At 50.3% G+C, this 26764-nt stretch overlaps 2 protein-coding genes across 9 annotated transcripts in view; both read right to left on the reverse strand.

Moving 5' to 3' along the window:
- Positions 1-566: 566 nt before the first annotated feature.
- Ddx41 (DEAD-box helicase 41) lies at positions 567-7514 on the reverse strand. The gene is made up of 17 exons (XM_004665066.2): positions 7470-7514; positions 7260-7370; positions 6806-6965; positions 6652-6726; positions 6455-6515; positions 6229-6365; positions 3932-4004; positions 3668-3821; positions 3455-3591; positions 2568-2730; positions 2248-2379; positions 1967-2038; positions 1757-1853; positions 1482-1631; positions 1307-1378; positions 1097-1207; positions 567-895 (listed from the first exon to the last, which is right to left on the reverse strand). Exons 1-17 carry the CDS (start codon positions 7494-7496, stop codon positions 759-761), a joined length of 1869 nt encoding a protein of 622 aa, XP_004665123.1. The 5' UTR covers positions 7497-7514; the 3' UTR covers positions 567-758.
- A 4386-nt stretch (positions 7515-11900) lies between these two features.
- Fam193b (family with sequence similarity 193 member B) overlaps positions 11901-26764 on the reverse strand; it is a 40099-nt gene continuing 25235 nt past the window's right edge. For 6 of the 8 annotated variants that reach the window (XM_004665067.2, XM_045153174.1, XM_045153173.1 and 3 more), the window contains 6 exons: positions 25565-25766; positions 24420-24659; positions 16550-17558; positions 16324-16399; positions 14769-14866; positions 11901-12284 (listed from right to left, as the gene is read on the reverse strand). In XM_004665067.2, coding sequence (XP_004665124.2) covers positions 14770-14866; positions 16324-16399; positions 16550-17558; positions 24420-24659; positions 25565-25766 — 1624 coding nt within the window. In that variant the 3' untranslated portion in view covers positions 11901-12284; position 14769. The remainder of the gene's footprint in view (positions 12285-14768; positions 14867-16323; positions 16400-16549; positions 17559-24419; positions 24660-25564; positions 25767-26764) is intronic. The other 2 variants (XM_045153171.1, XM_045153172.1) reach the window with 2 other exon arrangements.

The following is a 26764-nucleotide window of genomic DNA, read 5'->3' on the forward strand; positions in this document are numbered from 1 at the left end:
CGTGCCGCTCTTCTCACCTCTTGCCAGCTACTGCAATCTCAGTCACTTGCCGGCCAGCTGTGATGACCCACATGTGCTCCGTTGAGTCTTCTACCTAACTGGGGGCTCCCAGGTCAGCGCTAGCCACAGAGCGGGGGGGATGAGTGGCCATGACCTGAGTGGCAGTCTTGTGGCAACTACTACCTCGCAGTGGAACAGAGGGCTGACTGGGAACCTGCCGGACAGGCAGTGCTCCAAGGAAGGTAGGACTGTCCTAAGGGGTACTGGAAGCCCTCAGTGTCACAAGAAGAGTGAAGCTGGCAGTAATAACAGCCAGCCTAGGAAACCATAGACCCAACCACTTCCCATGCCTTCCTCTGTGGTTCCTCTTTGTGTCATAAACCTGCACTCCTGAGATACTCTGAGCCCCCACATGGGGGCACCAGCTAAACAGATCCTTCTACGCTAAGTACCAGCAGGCAGGGTGCTGGCAGCAACCCTGAAGATGCTGTCTTGCCTCGGGGTGGTGGTTGGAGGTAGGAGAGGTTGGCCTGTCTAGGAACAGATGGGCGAGACACAAAGGCAGGGCTGGTCCAAGACAGGGTGAGCTTTAATGGCAGCTCAGGGGAGGGAAATAAAAACAGCAGTTCTGGGAAGCAACAGGGTGGCCCAGGCCAGCTGGGCCAAAAATGCTGGTTTCCTGTCATGGGGGCTGCTGTGTAAGCATGGCTGGAGTCCTGGGACTGAAGCCACTTGGAGAGAGGAGGAAGAAAGACTGCTCAGAAGTCCATGGAGCTGTGGGCCAGGTAGTCTTTTCGGCCAATGTTGCTGACCTGCTTGGTCTGCATAGCTTCAAGTTTGGGGCAGTCAGTGATCCGATGTCCCAGACCTCCACAGAATGCGCAGCCTCGCTCTCCTGGGGGTGAGGAAGGGTGGTGGTGGGTTAGGGGCAGCATGGTCATAGTGTCAGGACCCAGACCCTGGGACCCTGGCTCCCAGTGGGCCTTGGCAGTCTACCAGTGCCTAGCATGGACTTGTTTCCTGCCAGTCCAGCCCATCCACCTTCCCTGCTGAACCCACCCAAGCACACAGCCAGGGACTTCTTGCTCAGCATTACCTCCGATGTCCAGCATGGACTCATCGCCACAGTGCAGAACCTGCAGCACGGGCGGCACCTTCTGCTTGGCCTCCAGCAGCAAGGCCTTGAGGTCCATGAGCACGGACTCATCTAGGAGGCAGGGGTAGCAGAGAAGCATCAGACCTCACCCTGGCCGGTCTTGTGTGGAGGGCTCAGGGTAGAGCCAAGGTAGCCTGGTGACAAACTTACCACAGGCCTTGTTGATGAAAGTGGTAGCAATGCCCGTGTTTCCTGAGCGCCCAGTGCGGCCAATTCGGTGCACTGCAAGGAGAGGGATAGGCTCTGGACCACTGCCCAGGTGCTGAGGCCTGGTCGGGTCCTCTTCCTGTCCAGCCCCTTCCCCCCAAGACCCCAAGACCCCCACCGTAGTTCTCGATTTCCTCAGGCATGTCATAATTGATGACATGCTGGATGGCAGGAAAGTCCAGGCCTTTGGAGGCCACATCTGTGGCCACCAGTACATCCTTTTTGCCCTCCCGAAATGCTTCAATGGCCTTGGTCCGTTCCTCTTGGTCTGGAAAGGGTCAAGGGGCTGTCAGAACTATGGTAGGAATTCTGGGAGGGGGAAAGCAAGGACAAGGAAGGAGAAGATGAAGGATGTCACAGCAGCATTTTGTCACTGGCATGGATCATCCCAACCTTTGCCCCCGTGAATGGCCACAGCCTCAACGCCCTTGAGAAGGAGGTATTCGTGGATGGCATCTACATCTGCTTTCTTCTCTGCAAAGATGAGCACCTGTCCATGAAGGCAACTCCAGTCAGAGGGCATCACATAGACTCCCTCACCACACACCCCACCACCTTTCTTATCCTGGGGACCCTAGACAAGCCTGGCCCAGTCATACTCACAGGTGGGGGTGTCTTCTGCAGACACTCGAGCAGGTACACCATCTTGGCTTCTTCCTTCACGTATTCCACCTCCTGCCACCAGAGGCCAAGCGATCCCACAGTTAGGCTCAGGCCTCTGATTTGGGCTAAGAAGTGATCAGAAGCCCTTGCTAAGGGATGAACACCTAAGAATGACCCTGGTTAAAGGCTACAAGGTGGACCCTCACTCCAATCAGCTCCAAAGGAACCTCCTCAGATCCAGGCCACACAGATGAGACTGCTCAGCAGGGGTGCCTGTTTACCTGAATGACATCTAGGCTGGCAGCTCCAGCACGTCCCACGTTGATGGTGACAGGTTTGACCAGGGCACTCTTGGCAAAGTTCTGAATCTTCTTTGGCATAGTGGCACTGAAGAGCAGAGTTTGCCGCTGGCCCTAAGGAAAGGTGAGGGCTGGGCTGAGGACATGCAGGGTTAAAGAGGAACAGCAGGGTGTGAGGATGCTGAGCAGCTGAGATTCAGACTCTAAAGAGCAGAGGCTATGGCTGTACAAGGCCTCAAGACCCTCTGCAAATGAATGTGGGGCATCCATGTACGTGCATGTGCAGGGGTGAAGAGAAATACCTTGAAGTAGGAGAAGATAGTGCGGATGTCACCCTCAAAACCCATGTCAATCATGCGGTCGGCCTCGTCCAGAGCCAGGTAACGACAGATGTCTAAGCTGACCATTTTCTTCTGTAGCAAATCCATAAGGCGCCCAGGGGTGGCCACCATCATGTGCACCCCACTGAGAATGAAAAGACCCTGGTTGCAGTTGCTTGGCTGCATCACCTACCCAGAGGCCGCACCTTGCCCTATGATTCCTTTCCTGTCTCCTCCCTTGCCCACTCCTCACTCCTTCCATCCTGCTCTACATACAGGGCGTGACACTTTCTTGGCAGAAAGGGCTGCTGCTATCTAGCCAGCACTTAGGCCACACACCTTCTGCTGCAAGGGAGCTCCCAGATACCTGCAGCCCCTTTGTAGGCCTTGAGGGATTCGCTTTCCTGGGAACCCCTCAGAAATAGGATGGGGTCTGGATGGCCTGCTACTTCAGGGGCTGGTGCAAGGTATCTGGGGAAGTCTGTTGAAGACTGGACAATGTGGGTTCTGGCCTTCCTCTGTCCCCCAGCCTCCTCGGTTAACCAAGTGAACAGCTTTGACTCTTCTGGACACTCCAGGTTTTCCCCTCTGAACTTTCTGCTTAAACTGCCCCTAAGCAGAATTCATCTTCCCTGCAAAGCCTTCTCTAACTCTGCACCTCCCCAAGGACACTCAGAGAGGATGGGACATTACATCTGCTCCATTCCCACAATACCTGCCCACAACCCTGTCTAACCCCAACCCACTCCTCTTTCAGGGCTAGGTTCACAGGAGTACTCTAAGGATCGGTGGAATGACTAAACTAAAAGGGTTTTTAGCTTTTCCAGGGGTCCTGGGGAAGTCCATGCAGGTGGGGTGTCTATACGCACTGTCGTATGGTCTCCATCTGCTCTTTGACGGACATGCCCCCAATGCAGAGAGCGCAGCGCAGGAGGGGTGAGCTGTCCTCCTGGAGCAGACGGCAGTAATACTCCAGGATGCCATGAGTCTGTCGAGCCAGCTCCCGCTGCAGGACAGAGGCAAGGCTGGTACCACAAATCAGCCCCAGCCTCTACCCTGCCCTCCAGACCGGTCCACCTTACCGAAGGGCAGATGATGAGTCCGTAGGGTCCCTCACGCTTGGAGAAAGGTAACCGCTTCTCCTGTTCCAGGCAGAACATGATGACGGGCAGTGTGAACACCAGTGTTTTGCCTGATCCCGTGAAGGCAATGCCGATCATGTCCCGACCAGACAGACTGTTGAGAGAGGACAGCCTGAGGACTGGATCCGGCAGAAGACAGATAGCATCTGGTTACTGCTTGTCACTGCCCTCCTCAGGGACCTCTGGTACACAGTGCACACTCACATGGTGGGGATGCCCTGGATCTGAATGGGGGTTGGGTGAAGGATGCCTTTCTTTTTCAGTCCTCGAAGGATGGCTGTGGAAAACAAGAGGTGCTTTATCAGAGTCACAAGCCTGTAAAACTACCACGTCCCTACAAGCTATAAGTCATGACCCATGTCTCTCTAAGCCCAACATCCCTTTCTCACTGAAACTGTCACAGCAAAGGATAACAGACATGGACAGTTAAGGCATCTCATAAATGAGCCTAAATAAATCCTGTCTCCTGGGCAGAGGGGTACATGCCTTTAATCCCAGCACTCAGGAGGCAGAGATAAGAGAATTGCCATGAGTTGGAGGCCAGCCTGGGATTACAGAGGGAGTTCCAGGTCAGCCTGGGCTAGAGTGAGACCCTGCCTTAAAAATAAAAACAGCCAGGCGTGGTGGTGCATGCCTTTAATCCCAGCAGGTAGAGGTAGGAGGATTTCCATGAGTTTGAGGTCACCCTGAGACTACATAATGAATTCCAGATCAGCCTGAGCCAGAGTGAGACCCTACCTCAAAAAACAAAACAAAACAAAACAAAACAAAAACCAAAAAACAGAAACCCTGCCTCAGAAGCTCATGCCTACCATTCAAGCACTCAGAAGGAATGAGGCAAGAGGTGCTTCGATGTTATGGCCACATTGGGCTACAGAGCAAGATCCTGACTCAAGAAAACAAAGATAGGAGCCAGGCATGGTGGTGCAAACCTTTAACCCTTTAAGAGGCTCACTGAAAGTATGATGCCAACCTGGAGCTACATACAGAGTGAGTTCCAGGTCAGCCTTGGCTAGAGTGAGATTCTACCTTGAACAAAACAAAAAATTTCAGCAAGGGGCTAGGGAGATGGCTTAGCAGTTACAGCACTTGACTTCAAAGCCAAAGGACCCAGGTTTGATTCCCCAGGACCAACATATGCCAGAAGCCCAAGGTGGCACATGGGTCTGAAGTTTGTTTGCAGTGGGTGGAGGCCCTGATACACCCATTCTCTCTCTTACTACCTCTTTCTCTCGCTCTCTCTCACTCAAATAAATAAATAAAACCCACAGAGACAAAAAGCAATTCAATGAAAACAAAGAATAAGCCAGGTATGGTGGGGCATGTCTTTAATCCCAGCACTCAGGAGGCAGAGGTAGAAGGATCACCATGAGTTTGAGGCCACCCTGAGACCACATTGTGAATTCCAGGTCAGCCTGGGCTAGAGTGTGACCCTACCTTGAAAAGAAAAAAAAGAAAAAAGAAAACAAAGAAGAACCCCTTCTCAAACTTTCCATTTCCATTGCTGAGCTGTGAGGGCCAGGATGCAACCTCACAGAGGCATGGTGCCAGGGCTGGGGAGGTGGCTCAGTGGGTGAAGAACCTACTGCACAAGCATGAGGACCTGAGTTTGGATCCCCAAAAATGCTGGTGTGTGCCTGTAATCCCAGGCAGGGACGGGGAGTCTCTGGGGCTCACTGGCTAGCTAGTCTAGCCAAATCCGTGAACTCCGAGTTTATTTAGCAACAGCCCTGTCTCAAATAAAGTCTACAGCGATCGAGAAAGGCACCTAACTCTACCTCTGACTTCTAGATGTACACCCCACTCCCCACATCCACTCACACATGAGCATGTCTTTTCACATGCATGCACATCACACTATGCATACATACACAAAAAGCATGATCTCCCCGTTTTTTTAGTTAAAAAAAATTTTTTTTTGAGCCAGGTGTGGTGGTGCACGCCTTTAATCCCAGTACTTGGGAGGCTGAGGTTGGAGGATCGCCATGAGTTTGAGTCCACCCTGAGATTATATACAGAATTCCAGGTTAGCCTGGGCTACAGCAAAATTTTAACTTAAAAAAAAATAAAAAAAAAGAAAGAAAAAATCTATTTCTTATTTTAAAATATTTTATTTATTTGAGAGAAGAAGATACAGGAAGACAGAATGGGCATGGCAGGGCCTGCAGCCATTGCAAACAAACTCCAGATTCATGTGCCACCTTGTGCATCTGTCTTACATGGATACGGAGGAATTGAACCTGCGTCCTTAGGTTTTGCAGACAAGTACCTTAACCACTAAACCATCTCTCCAGCCCCTTATTTCTTATTTATTTGAGGGACGGAGAGAGAATGGGCACGCCAGGGCTTCTAGCCATTGCAAATGAACTCGATGCATGTGAGACCTTGTGCATCTGACTTATGTGGGTCCTGGGTAATCGAACCTGGTTCCTCATGCTTTGCAGGCAAGTGCCTTAACTGCTGAGCCACCACTTCAGCCCTCTCCCCTTGTTTTCAAGTACCTGCAGGAAACTTCATTTCCTTGAAGCTCTTGATGGGTGGTGGAATCCCATCTCCTTCTACCAGGATGTGGTACTTCTTCCGCACACGCTCGTGCCGCTCCTCAGACATGCTCAGGACATAACGTGGGGGAGTCCAACTGTGGGTGGTCAACAGAGGCTCTGAGCACAGCTGGCTTCAGGGTGTCACTTGCCGGTCTCGACCACACATACAGGTATGCAGACATACCTGGTTTTGATTGGATCGTCATATGTGATGCCTTTGGCCATCTCCTTCACTGACATCAAGGCTGAGGAGAGAGAAACATGGCTCCCCGCTGGCTACTGCTTCCCAGAGGCCAGACCCCCTGAGATACCCATAACCTGCCCAGGGTTTGAGGGGAGGTGGCTCTGTCCACCTTCTCTTTGCTCTGGCTACAACCATACCTCGGCCCTCAGCCACACTCTCCAAAATCTTCTCTTCTTCCTTCAGTTGCTTTTCCTTAGCTGACTCCTTGCGAGCTGAGGAAAGAAACCAGAGACGTAGTCAGAGAGACAGACAACCCCGTCCCAGGCTTGGCTTCTCTGCTGCCCAGCTCACCCTCGGCCTTCTCTTTGAGGTGCTGGTGCTGATCCAGGAGGCTGACGTTGGACTGAGGGCCCAGCGGGATGTCGTCCTCATCTCCTCGGGGCTCGCTGCCGCTGTCCTGCTGCTCTTCCTCCGCTGCTCCCTTGCGTCTTCGCTGCAGCAGCTTCTGGAGCTGAGGTTAGACCCATACCCCTCAAGGTCAAGGCCAAGACAAGGCGCCGACAGAAGGTCGGAGAGAGCGGCCTCGGGGTCTCGGCTTTCGAGTGCGGTGGAGGGGTCATGAGACCCCAGGCCCGCGCGTCTGCCTCATCCTCGGATCGGGTCCTCAGGTCCCCTTTTTTGTCACGCCCCCAGACAGGGAGCCCAGGCCCCTCCTCAGACCGCCCCGCTCCCACTGAGGGCTGCATCCCACCGAGGCTTGCAGGCCACGCCCACCTCCGCCCCTCCCCGGATCCAAGGCCCTCACCAGCAGCTGCCGGCGCTGCCGCAATGGCACATAAGGCACGTAGTCTTCGTCTTCATCATCCTCTTCCTCCGAGCGGCTCCCTCCCGCAGTCGCCTCCTCGGTCCGAGCCCTCTGCAGAAACACACCGATCGGGTCGGCAACGCCACCCCTCCCGCCCACTGCCCCGTCACTCCTGCTCTCAACTCGCGCCCGCCCGAGCCTCGCTCCCACCTTCCGCTCAGGTTCCGAGTCCTCCATCCTTTGGGATACGCATGCGCGTCTCAGCCTAACCACGCCTCATCCGAGTGAGATCCAATCAGACGTGAAGAAACTGCCGTCGGCGCCTAGCAACGACCTGAGGGGCGGGGGAAGGCCCGGATGGCAAAGTGGGACAAACTTCCTCCAGACCGCGGAGGACGGCGTCAGGCAGAGCATTATGGGACTGGAGAATTTTGAAGCTTGTGGAAAAGGCTCAAACAGGAGGAGGAGCCCCCAGAGCAGAAATCAGCGAGCCTGAGGGAAGGGGTGTGGTGCTTGCCCGGCGCCCGGCGGCACCCACAGCCTGGCGTTCTGGCCCGCTCCCGCCGGTGGCCAAGCGATCTTTATAACAGGGAGATCCGGGACAGATGGTTTAGCGGTTAAGGCGTATGCCTGTGAAGCCTAAGGACTCGGGTTCGATTCTTCAGGTCCCACGTAAGCCAGATGCACATGATGGTGCATGCGTCTGGAGTTTGTTTGCAGTGGCTTAGAGGCTGTGGCGCGCCCATTCTCTCACTCTCTCCTGTCTCTAAAAAAAACAAACAAAAAAAGAACAGGGAGATCCGAGCCAAGCGGGATTCCTCCGCTGTCCAGTCTGCGGCTCTGCTTCCGGGGCGGAACTTCGCGGAAGAAATGTCAATACCACTACCGCACACCTGACTGGTGTCTTGTGTGAGACACCTGTGTTCAGCGGGGTCGGGATGGTGACAGTCTTGTGTGTGTGCGTGCACATGGAGGCACGTCAGAGGATGACTGGGTGTCCCCCTCTACCATTCCACTCTTTGCCGCCCCTTTTAGCACTTGGGATACAGACATGCATAGCCCCCCCCATGCCTTATTTAATTATTATTTTTGGGTTTTCGAGGTAGGCTCTGGTTCTGACCAAGGCTGACTTGGAATTTACTATATGTAGGGTGGCCTCGAACTCTTGGTGATCCTCTTACCTTTACTTCCCTGCTGGGATTAAAGGCGTGTGCCACCGCGCCCAGTCCGGTTTTTTTTTCTTTCTCGCTTTAGCCTAGGCTGACCTGGAATTCATTCGGTAGTCCCAGGGTGGCCTCGAACTCACGGCAATCCTCCTACCTCTGCCTCCCGAGTGCTGGGATTAAAGGCGTGCACCACCACGCCCGGCCCAATGTTGTTTTTTAAAAGAGGCTCTGTACATTCGTAAAATGATTATCTATTTACTTATTTTTGGTTTTTTGAGATAGGGTCTCTCTCTTGCCCGGGCTGACCTGGAATTCACTATGTAGTCTCAGAATGGCCTCAAACTCGTGGTGATCCTCCTACCGCTGCCTCTCAAGTGTTGGGATTAAAGGCGTGTGCCACCATGCCTATTATTTTTTAAATATTATTGAGAGAGCATGTGTATGGGCACACCAAGGTTTCTTACCACTGTAGACAGACTCCAGATGCATGCTGAACTTTGGGTAGCTGGCTTTATGTGGACATTCGGGAATTGAGTCCAGGCCACCAGGTTTTGCAGGCAAGTGTCTTTAACTATTAAGCCATCTCCCAGCTCTGGTAAACGGTTATTATTGTAAATTTATATAATAGAGCTGAGTGACTACCTGTGAAACTACAGATGATGGCTTAAAGGAGACACAGAAGTGTGGGGGTCAGTATGAGGAGTGGAGGAGAGAAGCTTCCAGATGGGAGGGCACCAGAATAAAAGTAATGTGCTTACACTCCTCTGGGAACAGAAATTAACAGTGCTGGTGGGTGAGAGGCAGGGCTAAGATGAAAAACAGAGAAGGCCCAAGGCATACAGGGCAGTGATTACCAGAGTAATTACAACATCATTAGGGCGACAGGGCTGCCAGTTTTTGTCTTCATTTGTGTCTTTAGCAGCAGCACATGAAGGTCGCATTCTACACTTGGCATGGAGAAGCTTATGACTTGGTTGAGAAGACATAACTTGTCTTGAGGTTAGAAGAAATGTGAAAAAAGGAACCAGTTTTTTTGTTTTTAGTCTTGCTATGTAGCCCTAGCTGGTTTCAAATTCATTATGCAGCCAAGGCTGGACTCCAGCTTGTGGTGATCCTTCTGCCTCAACCTTGGGAATGCTGAGATTTTTGTTACGTGCCACCAAGCTCCCCTGAAGAACTACTTTTGAATTATCACAGAGGTGAGGCAAATAAATTCCTAGGGTTCTTATGCACCTGGCCTTCAGTGAGGGATGTAATTTGGGGAAGGGGCTTTGAGGGTACGACTGATTAGCAGGACCTCGGGAAGGAAGGGGAATCTGGGAAGAGGGAAATGAGAGAAAAATTAGGAGACTTTCAGGGTATCAGGCCTAACTGGTGACTGCATATGCTGAAGGCAAGGGGACAGCCATGAACCATCCTGAATGCCAGACACATCTTCGTAGATAAATGAATGTGCTTGATTATAGCTACATTTTGGCACAATGTGTGTGGTGGGTTGAGTCAGGTGTCCACCATAAACTTAGGTGTTCTGGATGCTAGGTTCCCCAGCTGATGGCAATTGGAAATTAACGCCTCTAGGAGGCAGTGTATTGTTCCGGGCAGTCTTATGGGTGTTACAGCCAGTTTCCCCACGCCAGTGTTTGGAACACACTCCTGTTGTTATTGTCCACCTGATGTTGGCCCTCTGCTCATGCCATGGTTTTCCCCTGCCATCATGGAACTTCCCCCTAGAGCCTGTAAGCCACAATAAACCTCTTTTCCCACAAGCTGCTCTTGGTTGGGTGATTTCTGCCAGCAATGCGAACCTGACTGCAACAATGTGGAATTTTAGTTTTTGGTAAATGCTCCAATTTAACTCCAAGGCCAGGAACTGGTGCAAGTCAGAGCAAAAACACAGCTGATGGGCTGGAGAAATGGTTCAGCACTTAAAGGAGCTTGTTTGCAAAGCCTGATGGCCCAGGTTTTACTCCCCAGTACCCATGTTAAAACCAGATGCACAAAGTGGCACATTGTCTAGAATTCATTTGCAGTGGCAAAAGGCCCTGGTGCACACATTGTCATTCTTTCTCTCTCTCCTTGTAAATAAGTATTTTAAAAAGTAGCTGATAAATACAGAAGAAAGCTTCACAGGTTTTGCTTGAGGCTGGGGCAAACCAGGAGCCAAGAATTGTGAGCTAGAAGCCAATGTTACATGTGGGCTAGACTTGGGGCTGCAGTGGAGGGAGGATGTTGCAGTTTCTTTTCTTTCTTTCTTTTCTTTTTTTTTTTTTTTTTTTGTAGTTTTTCGAGGTAGGGTCTCATTTTAGCCCAGGCTGACCTGGAACTCACTATGTAGTCTCAGGGTAGCCTCGAAGTCATGGTGATCCTCCTACCTCTGCCTCCCGTGTGCTGGGATTAAAGGTGTGCGCCACTGCGCCCAGCTTTTTTCTTTTCTTCTTTTGAGGTAGGGTCTCATTCTAGCCCAGACTGACCTGGAGCTCACTGTAGTCCCAGGCTGGCCTCAAACTCAGAACAATCCCACCACTCCTAGTTCAGGATGCAGTTTCTAGTCCTGCTTATAACACTCTGTCAGGGCTCTTAGTGACTGCAGAACACACCTCTAGACACTGGCTCCCCACATAAGCTCAAGCTGAGTTGCTGTTAATAAAGAAAAGTACTTTGGGAGCAGACTGTTTGAATTAAGCGTATGAGGCATTTTAGCAGCCTGTTATTTTAAAATTGGAGGGAGGGGCTGGAGAGATGGCTTAGCAGTTAAGCACTTGCCTGTGAAGCCTAAGGACCCCAGTTCGAGGCTCGGTTCCCCAGGTCCCACATTAGCCAGATGCACAAGGGGGCGCACGCGTCTGGAGTTCGTTTGAAGAGGCTGGAAGCCCTGGCGCGCCCGTTCTCTCTCTCTCTCTCCCTCTATCCGTCTTTCTCTCTGTGTCTGTCACTCTCAAATAAATAAATAAATAAAAATTAAAAAAAAAATTGGAGGGGGGTGAGGTACTGTGCTTAACTTTATAGATGTTCACTGTCATTTATCTTAGTCTATGGGTACATGTCCAACTCCCACTGGGAAATCAGATCTAATTCATAAAAACTTAGTTTTCCTTCAACTGCCCCAATTACATTAAGTATGAGGAGTCTTAACTGGGCAAACTACCGGTGCATGGTATATAAGGCCTCAGACTTTTCTAGACACCTTCTCCCATTTAGATGTACAAAGACCACATCCAACTACCTCATCTTACAAAGGGGGAAACTGAGATAGGAGATACGAAGCTGGGAAAAGGTTGTGCTAGGCTCACATATCAGTCCTCTCAGTACGAGTAAGGGCAGCCCTGTCCTCAGCCCTACTGACCAGACTGTGTTCAGTAGGGTCATTTGAGATGTCTTAGCCTTACTGGTGATGAAGGCAGATCCTGTGCTGAACACATCCCTCCCACTTCCTGCCCTCCTCCTCCCAAGACGAACAAATAACCATTACATTAACTCCGTGTCCAAATGTTGCTTTATCTTTCGGCAGGAAAGATATTCACAGTATCAAAAGTAAAGAATTGAAAAAATGAACAAACAAACAACATAAAACCAAACACAAAGAGAGCAGTGTTGGGCCAGCAGTACCGTCAGCCCCTGGCCCACAGGCCAGCCCAGTCCCTGGGCTCTGAATGTGAAGGATGCGTAGCACCAAGAAGCGGCTCTGCTGAGGTCCTGAAGGTCCCAGCACAGCACAGCATCCATTCAGCTTTTGGTTGGTCCAGGCTGGTGGGAACATGAAGTGTCGGGAAAAGTGGCAGGGTATGGGAAGGAGAAATTGTAGACCTTCAGCTTGCAACTGGGGCCTGGGGATACCCTGGAAAAGTTGACCTGGTCAGGGCTGAAAAGGAACACAAAAGCAAATGCAATATCACAATGTGTAATGGCTTGTACTCAGCTGACCCTGGGTCCCTATGGACCTCTGCGGAGGTGCTAACAAGGCAGATCCTATTTTTGTTTCTTTGGCTGAAAAACCTTGAACAGATTCCTGGGTCACTTCCACTGGGGAACAGAATCCCAGTCCTGGGGCTCTGGGAACATATGGGACAACCCTTGAGGAGCCTAGGACCTCCTGCAGACATCCTTTCAGGTCAGGGAAGAATCACTGGCATCTGATCTCCTACTGGCAGGAAGTAGAGGAGCCCAGCTCCAGCTCCAGAGATAAGGCTGGGCTTTCTCGTGTACTTGGGCTCCCAATGTGAAGCATGAAGACACGTGCAAACTAGCACACTCATGGAGGGGTGGTCTTCCTGTCTGCTAAGGCAGGAGACAATGGCTGGATTTGATTTCCCAGGTGCAATTAGGCTTTGTTTTGTTTTTCCAGGTAGGGTCTCACTTTAGCCCAGGCTTCCCTGAAATTCACAGTGATCCTCCTACCTCTACCTTGCAAGTGCAGGGATTAAAGGTGTGCACCACCACACGTGGCTTGGAATTAGGCTTTGTGTGTGTGTGTGTGTGTGGGGGAGATGTGAACCTTCTCTCAGTAAGGGCAAGAAATAAAGTGCCTGGGTTCTTTGATATTCCTGGCTCTTGTGAAAGCAAAGGCAGAAAGCACCTTGGCTCTGGAAGACAGATGCTCCGAGGAGATGGACATCCTGGTATGGCAAATCATCAGTCTCCTCAGATCAATGGGAGGACTCACAGTAATATGAAGAAAACATTCTTATACATGGGGCAGTGTATTGGTACCACAAGGAACTCCAACTCTGAAGGCCACCTTGGCTTCAGGCTCTTTGTGCTGACTCTGGGAACTCAGGGACCAGGAAGTTCACAACTTCATCCCAGAGAAATGCTCTGTAACAAGGAGCATAGGGGGCTGGAAATATGGCTCAGCCATTAAGGCATTTGCCTGCAAAGCCTAAGGATCTGAGTTTGAGTACCAAGTACCCATGTAAAGCCAGATGCACAATGTGGCACAAACATCCGGAGTTTGTTTGCAGTAGCATACCCATTCTACTTGCAAATAACATAAATATTTTAAAGAGGAGCATAGGAACAAGTGGGAACCTCAGGGATGTATGTTTTAGAGCCCAGGCCACCAGTCCCTCCTACTGTATTGAGGGCAGCTGTGTAGTTGTAGGATAAGAAGGCCTGATATAGGGACCCAGCTCAGAACTGAAACATGGTACTGTACAGCCATCAGGCCCCATAGCTGACTTCTCTTCCACACACAGTTTCTCAAACCAATGCCTTCTGATTTTGTGTGCCCAGCCCAAGAACACCCAACAAGCCAACACTGCAGACTTACATAGGTGGCTGGAGGAGAGAGAGGCCAGAGCTGTCTGTGGCCCAGGTCTTTTCTTCCAGATGGTAGCTGAGCTACCAGTTCCCATAGGGAATTGTGCTATTGGTGGAAAGCCCTCACTAATGACCTATATACATGCCTTATTCTTGCTTGTTTGCCCGTATCATACTCCCCGAAGACTGGTCACTTATGCTGCCCCAGTGGGAGGGTACCTTGGTACATTGAGTACCAAGCCACACAAATAGGACTAAGCCAGAGGCCTGATCACGTGGGGGGGAGGGGGCCTTACTGTTCCAACTGAACACTTTGGGAGTAAAGCGGAATGCCAGTGGTGACAGCCCAGGAGCAGAGGCAGAAGCAGTAAGGGAGGGCTGGGTCAGAGAGGAGTGATGGAAGAAAGAGGCTTGAAGTGAACAGCCACACAGGAAGAGCCTATCAAGTCAAGCTGGCTATGGCTATGCAGTGGCTGTTGAAAGTAGGGCTGCCAAGTATGAAGTCCAACTTCCTAGATCTAGAGCACAGAATCATCTACTGGGACATTAAAAAATGACAGAGTAAGCCGGGCATGGTGGCGCACGCCTTTAATTTATACATAGTGAATACATACATACTGAATTCTAGGTCAGCCTGCAGTTGAGTGAGACCCTACCTCAGGAAAAGAAAAAAAAAAAGAGACAGAGTATCAGCTGGGTGCGGTGGTGCACACCTTTAATACCAGCACTCCGGTAGCACAGGTAAAACTGCTGTGAATTCAAGGCCAGCTTGGGACTACAAAGAGAGTCCCAGGTCAGCCTGGGCTAGAGTGAAACCCTACCTTGAAAAAGGGGGGCGGGGGGCACTTGAGAGATGGCTTAGTGGTTGAGGCGTTTGCCTGCAAAGCCAAAGGATCCCAGTTCAGTTCCTCAGGACCCAAGTAAGCCAGATGCACAAGGAGGCACATGCATCTGGAGTTTGTTTGCAGTGGCTGGAGGCCCTGGGATGCCCATTCTTTCTCTCTCTTTCTCTCTCATAAATAAATAAATAAATAAATAAAAGGACAAGCATAAGAAGAGATAGTACAGGTAGCAACTGGGTCTCTACCTCACTGAGCTGTGTTGGGAGTGGTTTTCTTGAGGCTGAAGTTGGTCCAATTCACAGCAACTTTCTGACGAGTTTGCTTTGCAGAATCCAAACAGAACCTATTGGTTTGAGAGATATATGAAAGCAAAATAAGAGGTCCCCCCTGCAGCCGGACGTGGTAGTGCACAACTTTAATACTAGAACTTGGGAGGCAGAGATAGGAGGATCACCGTGAGTTTGAGGTCACCCTGAGACTACATAGTGAATTCCAAGTCAGCCTGGGCTACAGTGAAACCCTACCTTGAATAACCAAAAAAAAAAAGTTCCCTCACGTCCTCACTGGATCCCTCTTCTAGACACCATGTATTTCTTAGTGTACAGCTGGAGCTGGCTATAGTGCTGCATGCCTGTAATCCCACCAGTGTTCAGGAGGAGTAGGCAAATGGATTGCCATGAGTTTGAGGCCCTGAGATACTATACAGAAAGACTTTACCTCAATAAAAAAGAGCTGGAGAGATAGCTTACTGGTTAAGGTGCCCTAGGACCCATGTAAGCCAGCTGCACAAGGTGGCGCATGTGTCTGAGTTTGTTAGCAGTGGCCAAAGGTCCTGACACACCCATTCTCTTTATCTGCCTCTTTCTCTCCCCCACACCCTGAATAAAGATATATAAATCACAAAGAAGACACTTTGCCAGGCATAGTAGTGCACACCTTAATCCCAGCACTTGAGAGGCAGAGGTAGGAGGATCACCTTCAAGGCCACTCTCCACCCTGAGATTACATAGTGAATTCCAGGTCAGCTTGAACTAGAGTGAAACCCTACCTCAAAAAAAAAAAAAAAAAAAAGCCGCCGCCGCCAACGTGCTCTTCACAATTTCTGTGACTCCCAGGGCCTGGGGATTGGCAGGCACAAAAGTTTTACTGGTTGGGAACCACTGCCCCTAAGGCCAGAGGACAATACATGAAGACAGATTGCTCCAAGGTACACACTCCTTCATAACCGCTATTTACTTTAGCTATCCTGGCTGGTCTCTGTTCCCCTATGTATGCTGTGCTTCTCTTACCCCTGACCTTCCCTATACAATTGCTCCACAGTCACAGACACCATCTTGCTTTGTCTGGTCATGGTCAGCTCAGCTCAGTCTCATTCTTTAGGGTTCATATCCCAGGAAGACCTCCTGGCCTGCCTGATCCCAGTTCCCACCCCATAGCCCCATCATGCCCTCATACTTCTCGTGGCCCTGATCACTAGGCTACATATTTCTGAATCTCTCCCTGTCTAAACTGCTCCTGGGGCCTGACCAAGCCGTAACATGGTAAATGTAAACAAATAAAATAAAGCTTGAGAAAGCCATGGTTCTTGTGCCCTAACCCTACTCCTTTTCTCATGTCTTGTACCTTCCCGGATTCTCTTGCCAAGGGGCTCCCTGAGTTCTGGCAGATAGGCCAGGTGGCAAAGCCTGGAGCAACAGTGAGCTTCCCCTAAGGAGACCGTGTTGAGGCTCGAGACACAACACAGGGCTTGGGTATGGGTATAGGCTCTCCTCAGTAGAAAAGCAGGCATCACACACCTACCTCTTGAAGTACTCCACCTCACGGTCAGTCTCATCCATCTCTACCCCATCCGTGTCCTTGGGCAGGAAGACATCGTCTAGGAAGACACAGCCAGGAGGGCTCAGTGCCCATGGCCAGGCTTCTGGGATCATGCTTTCGGGCAGCACTGCCCACACATAGGGACTGCCCTCCACCCTGTGGCCTAGTTGGGGTGGGGGATCAGCCACTCAGTTCCTGGTGCACTCACCCAAGGAAGAGGCTGACTTCTCTTGCTTGTTGCGGCTCCGGCGGCTGCGGCCTTTGCTCTGGGGCAAGTTCTGTGGCCTCGTTGGGCCAGAGGGTTGCACAAACTCCTCCGGGGACCGTGCTTTGGGTTCACCCGGCCAGTTTCTCCAGCAGCTGCCCTTATCCCCAGTTTTGGGGCTGTCAGTCCAACCTGGTCCCGGGCGGCTGCCCTCTCCAGACTCAGCACCGTTGCTCACTTTAAGAGGCCCTGGGCCTTTGCCTGGTTGCTTGGTACGGGTAGGCATCTGGCTCGTAGAACTGGGAGTCTCTAGGTTGGATGGAGGTTGGGGGGCAGGACTCGCCTCACTCTTCTTGGCCTGACTTCCCTGTCGCTTGCTCTTTCTTGGCTTCCCACCTGTGGCTACAAGCTCCGAAGACTCCTGTTTACAACCTGGGGCCTCCTTTGAACTTAGCTCCTCAGAGCTAGGATTGCCTGGCTTGGGTGTCTTGACCCAAATCACCCGAGATAGGTTGGGCACAGTATTAAGTCTTCTCACTAGCCCATTCTCAGGGATGATACCAGGAGGGGGGCCCCTCACCTCTGTCCATGGTGGGTGGGAGCCTCTCATTTCCGCCCATGGTGGGGCTGGCTCACCTGGAGTTTGTAATGCATGACTCTGTGGGGAGCCCAAAGTCAAGGGGGATAGGTCAAGGTTGATATCAAGTTGTGGTTCAGTAGAGCTGTTGAAGTCTGAAGGGGTTAGAGTCTGAGGCTGAGGCTCCAGAGCTCCCTCCTTAGTGAAGTCACTGCTGTCTATGCTGATCTCACACATGCTGAAGCTGGCACGGAGGGAGTCCCTGACAGAGCTCTTGATCTCCTGCAGGCGGCTGCTTAGGAAGCTATTGACCCGGTCCAGCTCCCGGTCAGGCCACTCCAGGAGCTCTTCCCTGGCAGGCCTTGGCTCTTGGCTTCCAGAAACATGATTTACCTGCTGCAGAGCTTCCGCTGCTAGCCGGGCCTTCTCTTTTTCCTGCCAATACAAGAAGCAGTTTCAGCAGAAGCCTACAGCTGCCAGGCAAAATGTGACACCTGACACATATACCTGGGCGGGCCTAGCTTTGCCACTCACTGACTGAAGGCACAGGTTTGTGTTCTTGGCCTGTCCTCAACCTTGCAGGAATGAGGGTGAAATGCAATCAGGTTGGTCCTTGGGAGGATGTTCAGGTAAGCCCCAGAAGGTGGGGCTTTTACAATTTATCCAGAGCCTCGGTATGTCCAGGATCTACAAAGGCTACTAGGCTCTGATTCCTGGATGTTAAGTTTGCATGAGTGTAAACAAGTCACTCAATAACCAATTGGGTCCTGGAGAACTCATATGCCAAGTGGGGATGCATGAGAGGAACATGGCTGCTGGAGAGGCAGATTTTTCATCTATGCTGGTGGCAATCTTACAGGAAGATGTAAGGGGTGAGATGCTCCGAGTGGTTGTAAACGTGTATGTCCTCCTGATTTTGAATCTGGCTATTACTGAAGAGGGCCACCCTCCCTTAGAAAGACTTCCTTAGTTGGCCACAAATAATTGAGCCCACAACTGAGGTATGCTTGAGGGCACGCTATGGTCAGTGATAGAGCACCCTTACAGCAAGATGTAAAAACAGCCGATGAGCCCAGATGAGACTGGAAGACTCTGAGAGGCTGGACTCTACAAACAGTCTGCCCAAACCCAAGGCACCAGAAGGCCAACAAAGCCTTCACAGGGACACAGGAGTCAGATACTGGAACCCTTGTAACGGCTGTGGTGGTGGAGCACCACTACATGGCGTAGTTCCAGCTAATGTGGGAGTGGAGGGAGAGACACAAGAAAATGCTGCGAGGAGAGAAAAGACTTGCTACCACAGAGTCAACTTCAAGACGGTGACCCTGTACCCCAGCATGGTGCACAGGTGTTTATTCTCTCACGTCTTCTGAACTCTGGTTCGCTTTCCTTAGGGTTCCTTGGACAAGTCACTTATTCTCATTGTATCTTCACTTCCTAGTTGGTAATTCAGGCTGAGAAAATACTTCTGCCTCCTAAGGTTGCTCCTTCCTCCTGTGCCAGGGCTGTGGCCTAGAGCCACATTGTCAGCTGGGCGTACGCGGGGAGGCGGGTGGGTGGGGACTGGTGGTGGTGGCGGCGGAGGCTGCAGACTGTGAGGAAAGCCAAACACGTTCCTCTCCTACAACAGTACAGCTTTGCCACTATCTGTTACAGACTGGATTTTGTGAAGAATCCACTCACTCGCAGAAAAAGTACTGCTACAAAACAAAACATTTCAAAGGCCTGATGTAGAGAGAATGATTTGGCATTACATACACTAGTATCAAGAGGGGAAAGCAACTGGGAGTGGTGGCGCACGCCTTTGATCCCAGCGCTCAGGAGGCAGAGGTGAGTGCCGTCAGTTCGAGGCCACCCTGAGACTACATAGTGAATTCCAGGTCAGCCTGGGCCAGAGTGAGACCCTACCTCGAAAACAAACAAACAAACAAAAACCAAAAAGGGGAAAGCACAGAAAAGCACATCATCGTCTGCAGCAGACCAGGAGACTGGCTCCTCCCACGAGCCATCCCATCTGTCCCTAACTATTGTCATTGTAGCAGCATAACCTCAATTTACAGATAAAGAGCTTCAACTAGGGAAAACTAAGAACTGGCTCAACGTTCTATGGCTAACGAGCAGTAGAATCAGAACAATACAGCAGAAACGATCTTCAGAAATGTGCATGCCGATTCCATTTGCTCATTTACTATGAGGTAGTAGGCTAGGCTCTGGGAGCGCAAAGGCATGAGACATAGTCTCTCTGACTTCAGTCAGCAACCATGCACATGGATTGTTTAATTCAGATTGACAGCATTGACAGCATCAACTATAATAGGGAATAGAGCACAGGATGCTTGTAACACAGACTGGTCATCAGACTGTCGCTGCTGGAGGAGGCGCTGAAAGGTGAGTGGAATTATCCTGGAGATAGTGAGTAGGCAAGGAGGTGGGGATATGATGAAAAGTGGATTTGTGAAGGGGAAAGTGGGAGAGGATAGTGAATTATGTTTATTGTATATAATTATGGAAGTTGTCAATAAAAAAATTAAATTAAAAAAGTGAGTACCATGATATAGGTGGAAGGAACCAGCATAAAAGCATTTCATTAGGGAAGAAAAACTGTACAGAAGCACACTTCAAGCCTGGGGTAGGGTGTGTGTGGGGAGGGGGAAGAAAGCAGCTCAGGGGAAGGAAGGCAGATTGGAAAGGAGAGGCTGAGACAACAGCTAGCAAATGATGTCTGTGGGCCTGAGGCAATGCATAGCCCCAAGGAGGTTTTTCTTTTTTTGATTTTGTTTTTCAAGATAGGGTCTCAAGATACCCCAGTCCAGGCTGACCAGGAACTCACTATGTAGTCTCAGGATGGCCTCTAACTCAAGGCAGTCCTGCTATCTCTGCCTCCCAACTGCTGGGATTAAAGGCATGCGCCACCACACCCAGCTCCCAAAAAGCTTTAAAAGTAGAGGCTGGAGGGCTGGAGAGATTAAGATGCTTGTCTGCAAAGCCAAAGGTCCCAGGTTCAATTCCCCAAGACCCACGTGAGCCAGATGCACAGGTGGTGCATGCATCTGGAGTTTGTTTGCAGTGGATGAAGGCCGTGACATGCCCATTCTCTCTCTGGCTGTCTCTTTCTCTGTTGAATAAATAAAAATTAAAATAAAATTTAAAAAGTAGAGGCTGTAGATGTCCCTCAACTGATGAGTGGATAATGAAGCTGTGGCACATTTATACAATGGAGTTCTATTCAGTGGTAAAGAAAAATGAAGTTATGAAATTTGCAGAAAAATGGATGGATCTGGAAAGGATTATACTAAGTGAGGTAACCCAGGCCCAGAAAGCCAAGCGCCACATGTTCTCTCTCATATGTGGATCCTAGCTACAGATGACTGGGCTTCTGCGTGAGAATGAAAATACTTAGTAGCAGAGGCCAGTAAGTTAAAGAGGAGACATAAAGGGAAGAGAAAGGAAGGGAGGAGGGTACTTAATAGGTTGTTATTGTATATATGTAAGTACAATGATTGTGATGGGGAGGTAATATGATGGAGAATGGAATTTCAAAGGGGAAAGTAGGGGAGGGAGGGAGGGAGGGAATTAACATGGGATTTTTTTATAATCATGGAAAATGCTAATAAAAATTTAAAAAAAAGAGGGCTGGAGAGATGGCTTAGCGGTTAAGCGCTTGCCTGTGAAGCCTAAGGACCCCGGTTCGAGGCTCGGTTCCCCAGGTCCCACGTTAGCCAGATGCACAAGGGGGTGCACGCGCCTGGAGTTCGTTTGCAGAGGCTGGAAGCCCTGGCGCGCCCATTCTCTCTCTCGCCCTCTATCTGCCTTTCTCTCTGTGTCTGTCGCTCTCAAATAAATAAATAAAAATTAAAAAAAAAAGAAATAAAATAAAAGTACATAAAAAAAAAAGTAGAGGCTGTAGTTGGAGTAGACTGGTTTGAGCTGTTGAAAGTGTACAGACAGGAACTTTTGGTATTGGAAGCAAGAGAAACGACATGTGCAGAAACATTCCTAACCCTCCCAGCGCTGCAGCCGCGCCTCATGAACCCAGCGCTCACACGTGCCAGGCACCTGGCCCAGCATTTCCATGCATCATCCTACTTCATCCTCACAACCATCCATGACTTACGTTCCTCTTATTCTCATTTTAGAGTTAAAAACTGAGGCTTAGAGGTTAAGTGATTTGCCCAAGGTCATACAGCCAAGTGTGGCAGAGCAGGGCTTCAAATTGAGGTCCAATCCCAAGGCCCATTGCTCTCGGTCACCATGATGCACTCCCCAGGGCCAGTGCCCAGGGCTCAGGATCAAGCAACAAGTCGACAGTGGTGCTACTGACCAAACAGTGGAAAAGGAAAGGCAGGCCTCCTTTGAGAAAGACGAGCTCCGTTTGGGATGTGCTGAGTTTGAGGTACCTGAAAGACATCCCTGAAGTACAGCCCAAAAGCTACCAGGAATGCCCATGTGAAATGCAGGAAGAAAACTATCATCTGGGCGTAGTGGCACACACCTTTAATCCCAGCACTGGGGAGGCAGAGGTAGGAGGATCACTCTGAGTTTGAGGCTACTCTAAAGACCTCTCTAGCCTGGGCTAGAGCCAGACCCTACCTGGAAAAACCAGAAAGAAAAAAAACAAAAAGGAGTATGTGCTGTGATGGGAAAGGGATAACCCTTTTCTCAGGACAGTAAATTTGAAGGGGGAGCAGTCACAGATGAGAAATGCATGCCCAATGGCCTTTTCCTTATTGAAACAGATGTGAGGCTATCTGCAAAAAAAGAAAAAGAAGGAAAGGAGGAAAGTTGAGGAGAGCTCAAGACTAAAACAGCCTTGTGAATGGGTACAATGAGGAGCAGACTAGGGAGCTACAGGAAGCAAGTGACAATGCAGGAGCTTAGGAAATGTGAAACCACCCAGCTGGGTGCCACACACACATCTGGTCACATGCCATCCTCCAGATACAGAATGGGAGGGGTAGTATGGGGGGAAGGGAGGCAGTTCTTCTGAAGAGATAAGATGGAAGGACAAGGAAATGAGAGTACTGGTAAAGAATGATTTAATGATGGACAATTAACTTTTTGAGTGTGTACTAGATTAGCCTGGGAAGAGAAAGGGGAGGGTGCCAGTATTCAGTGGACAAATTAGAATGGATAGGAAGTTCAGATGGCAGAGCAAGGGAATAGCTTCAAACAATCAGGGGTCAGCACACAAAGGCAAGAAAATCAAAGTCTACAGGTAGGAGGAGAGGGCAGGAAGACACTTGTCTTTATCCAACTCCCAAGAAGGAGGGAATGAGCAGCCTTCACTATGAAGCTGTTGAATAAACTAGACTTCAGTGGGCAGCCAGATTGTAATTAAGATCAGCAGATGGAGGGAACTGAGGGAGAGGGCTACGGTCCAAAACAGGTAGTAACAATACTCCGTGATCTAGCAGAGACTGTCTGTCTGTCCTTGCTTATGGCTCCACAGCTGAACATCTGGAAAGACAAGACTGGGCCTGGTGGACAGCGGCTGGGCAGGAAGCTTTGGGGTAAGTGAAAAGGACAAATGACACCCTAGGGCTAGGCAAGTAGTGGAGGTAGAGCAGAAGACTTCCCTGAAAGCATCTGCAAAGGAAGAAACATCTGAGCTGAACCAGGACTGACAGCTTGTCAGGATAAAAAAGGTGAGAAGCCAGCATGCAGGTAGAGGGAAGGGTACCCTGGGTGCACAGATTTATGAAAAAGCACATTAGGCCTGGGAACCACTTGAGTGTGCTCTCTGGGAATTTAACTAAGGGCTGTTTTTTTAAGAAGCCAGAGAACCTACTCAACACTTCTGGAGGACAACTCTGGATGGGAGCAAGAAAAGGCTGCCATTTTCTGAAGACAGCAGTGAGACTCTGGTTCACTGCTCCATGCTGCAGAAGGGTCCTGTTGTCCTTGGGGTTGGAGAAAGATAAGAGTCACTTCTGCCTTCCAGAGCTCTAGGGCTGTTTGCCCACCCAAATCTCTTGGGATGCTGGCTCCTGTGTCTGACGCTGGGAAGGCACAGTTAGGGGAAGTTAGATGAAGAGGTAATGAAGCTGCAGGGGACAAGCCATCTAACCCTGGGGTTCATCCAGCAATGGGCCTGTCCAGGGTTCAATCTCCAACGCAGAAGACTAATTCATTCCCATGGCTTCAATTATATCTGTGCTCGCACCTCCTAGTCCAGTACTTCCATTTTCACTTGGATGACTCATAGGAACCTCTGAGTCAGTGTACCCCAACTGCATCCAGTCTTTAGCAAGTGCCACGCGGCTCACTCAAATGTACCGCCATCTTATTGCATTCATCTGGGAGGCAACCCTGACTCCATCTCCCTGCCTGTCATTAGATCACCCAAGCCTATCACTTCTGTTGCCCCTGCAAATCTCTTTTGTTCCAGCCCTACACTGTCATCTTCTCCCTTGGCCTATCATTTTCTGCCTGGGGAATCAAATTCCAATTGATCTACTATAGCATCATGTTACAATCAGAATATGGATCTGACCAGTACATTCTTTGATGGCAAATCTCCCGTGACATCCTCTCAAAATTGGTCTTCAGCAGGGTCTCTGAGGGCCTCTTCTGCATCCACTGTCTAGTCCACCTCTCTGCTACTGCTGTCAGGCAAGCTGTGCCTGCTGCTAGGAGGTCCCTCCTGATCAATGTGTCCTTGTTCCCCACCGTTCAGCTCATAAAGTAGCCTGCTGGTGGTGGTGGTGGTTTTTCAAGGTAGGGTCCAGATCTATCACTCTAGCCCAGGCTGACCTGGAATTCACTAGGTCGTTTCAGGGTGGCCTTGAACTTACAGTGATCCTGCTACCTTTGCCTCCCCAAGTGCTGGGATTAAAGACATGTTCCACCATGCCCAGCAAATTAGCCTCTTTTAAAGCTACTTCTAGGCAAATTGGGGGATTTCCCTCGTTGTGGCACTTGTCACATGCTATGCTCATCCAGTTTTGTGTCATTCTCCTCACTGGACTGGGCTTCTCCCAGGTGAGAACATAACTTTATCACCTTTTGGCTCCCAGTAGAAGTATTTGCTGAATGAATAAAGCTGAAAAAAATCTTCAGGGTGGAGGAATCCAGCAAGCAGCTTGAGGCTGAGACATATTTTTTGTCCTCCAATTATTTACCCCAGGTTCCCTGAACCGGATGCCTCCCAAATTCATTCAGACAGTCCCACAGCAGTGAGCCATGCCAAGGTTTTTGTCAGACAGTGCTATTCATGCCCCAGAAGTCTTAGGGCTTGGGGTGAGGGATTCTTCAAGGGAAGAGAGGCAGTACAGCTGAGCTCCCCCCCACACCCACCTTCTTTTTCAGCTTGTGCCGGGCCCGCTTGGCAGCCCTGGCGCTGTTGGGGACTTTGGGCTCCGTGCTGTTGATGAATTCCAGCAGCTCATCCACATCTCGGTGGTCCACGGCAGGCTCCCCAGGGATCCCGCCCAGGGCGCCCCCCTTCATGGGCAGCTCCTCTTTCCGCCTGGTCAGCCTTGAGCGGAGCTTCTCTCGGATCTCAGTATAATTCCGACTCGTCGGGGCAGCGGGTGGCTGGGGGAGGGGGAGGTGCTGACATTACACCTGGGCCTGGGAGGCCCATAGCACCCCCACCCGCTGGCACCAAGTATGTGAGAAGCCAGACGATTGTTCTCTCTACCATCAGCCACCAAGACCAAATGGCTTCACCCTCAGTAGGCTCTGAGCTGAAGCAGTGGTGGGTAAGGAGGTAGAGAGAACAAAGCAGAGTTGGGTGACCAAGGACTGAAGAGTCAGGGAAGCAGGTTTGAACCCACGTTCCATCACTTGGAAGCTGTATGACCTTGGGTGAGTCACCAAGTCTTTGTGAGCCTCAATTTTGCAGTCTCTAAAATGAGGATAATAATGCCTAGCTCAAATGTGACTCGTAATTGAACATCTTTCATTTCTCTTTCTCCTATCCTCAACTGCTCTGCCCTATCCAGGAATCCTTTCTTCACCTTTGAGACTTCTAAACTGCTTTCCCTGTCCAGACAGCATCTGCTTTGATCTGGCCTCCTTGCTGGAGCTGTCTGTGCTCACAGCCTACGCACAGCTGGCTGCCACACTTGAGGGACTCAGAGCCTTTTGCTTCCACTCTGCCTTCATCAAGCACAGGTGTTCACTTCTCTGGGATTACACGCGTATACATTCTGATCAGAATCATAGCTTTCTCTCTGCCACTTCCTTTCCTTTTGCCTAAAGAAAGAAAGTCAGTCTTAAGAGAAACCATGAGAGGAACACAGGCAGCAAAATGTTTCAAGAAACAAACAAAAAAACTCTTGACCTTAAATATATGCCACAAGACTCAAGTGAGCAAGGACTCACCGGGTCTCAACAAGGCGAGTGTTACAGGCAAGGGGTCTATTGGGAGAGCAGGGTGCACCTTTGCGCACCCTGGCTAGCCCTCAGCCCTCTCTGGCGCAGGCAGGCTCACTCACCGCATTGTGGCCGAAGAACTCACAGTAGCAGCAGTCACAGAACTTCCCGTCTCTCTGGTGGGTGGAGGAGGAGGTGCATGAGCTTTGCTCAGAGCTGCTATCCTCTTCCTCGCCCAGCCCCTCATCTGCCTCACAGGACTGGGGCATCTGGCAGGACAGGCCACTGTGTGCAAACTTATGCCCCTTGCACCCAGGATCCCTGCTGCAGAGGAAAAAAGATAAGCCCAGAGGTAAGGGAGACCATGCAGGCAGACCACAGCAGGAGGCTGGGAAAGATGACCCTACCCTTCACTTCCATATTAGTGCCTTTGCTAAGAACAGGTCCCTATAAGATTCCTGCTATCCTTCATGGGCATCCACCAATGCAAAACCTGACCCCTTGGGGAGGTTCTCCCACGCTTCTCCAGCCTATGCCTACCATGTATACCCTCTATGAAGATGGATACTTCTCTTTATTCTCATGGTTTTTTAAAATTTTTATTTATTTATTTGAGAGAGAAAGAGAGAGTGAGCAAGCGAGAATGAATGAGCATGCCAGGGCTTCCAGCCACTGCAAACAAACTCTAGGTGTGTGCGCCTCCTTGTGCATCTAGCTTATGTGGGTCCTGGAGAATCAAACCGGGATCCTTTGGCTTTGCAGGCCAGGGCCTTAACTGCTAAGCCATCTATCCAGCACCTGTTCTCATGTTTTATCATGCTTTACTATAACGGGCTGAGCTGAATGTGGCAGCCCACACCTTTAATCCCAGCACTCGGAAAGGCAGAGGTAAGAGGACCACTATGAGTCTGAGGCCAGCCTGAGACTACACAGTGAATTCAGCCAAGGCAAGAGAAAGACCCTACTTCAAAAAACCAAACAAAGGTTGGAGACATGGCTTAGCAGGTAAAGCACTTGCTGGCAAAACCAAAGGACCAATGTTTGATTTTCCAGTGCCCATGTAAAGCCAGATGTACAAGGTGGCATATATGTCTGGAGTTTTACAGTAGCTACAGGCCTGGGTGCACCCCTTCTCTCTCCCCCTCAAATGAATTAAAAAATCTTTTAGCTGGGTGTGGTGGCATATGCCTTCCATCCCAGCACTTGGGAGACGGAGGTAAGAGGATTTTCTGAATGCCTGAGTTTGAGGTCACCTTGAGACTACATAGTGAATTCCAGGTCAGCCTGGACTAGAACAAGACCCTACCTTGAAAAACCAAAAA

Source organism: Jaculus jaculus, chromosome 6 (genome assembly GCF_020740685.1).
Source record: "Jaculus jaculus isolate mJacJac1 chromosome 6, mJacJac1.mat.Y.cur, whole genome shotgun sequence".
In the NCBI taxonomy this organism is placed as follows: domain Eukaryota; kingdom Metazoa; phylum Chordata; class Mammalia; order Rodentia; family Dipodidae; genus Jaculus; species Jaculus jaculus.

Excerpts from the sequence above, each read along its gene's own strand:
- Ddx41 (XM_004665066.2), bottom strand. The coding sequence starts at position 7,496 with ATGGAGGACTCGGAACCTGAGCGGAAG. Across the intron at positions 4,005-6,228 it reads GGAAATGAAGTTTCCTGCAG|CCATCCTTCGAGGACTGAAA; the intron begins GTACTTGAAAAC and ends TGTTTTCCACAG. Across the intron at positions 3,592-3,667 it reads GACTCATCATCTGCCCTTCG|CGGGAGCTGGCTCGACAGAC; the intron begins GTAAGGTGGACC and ends TCTGTCCTGCAG.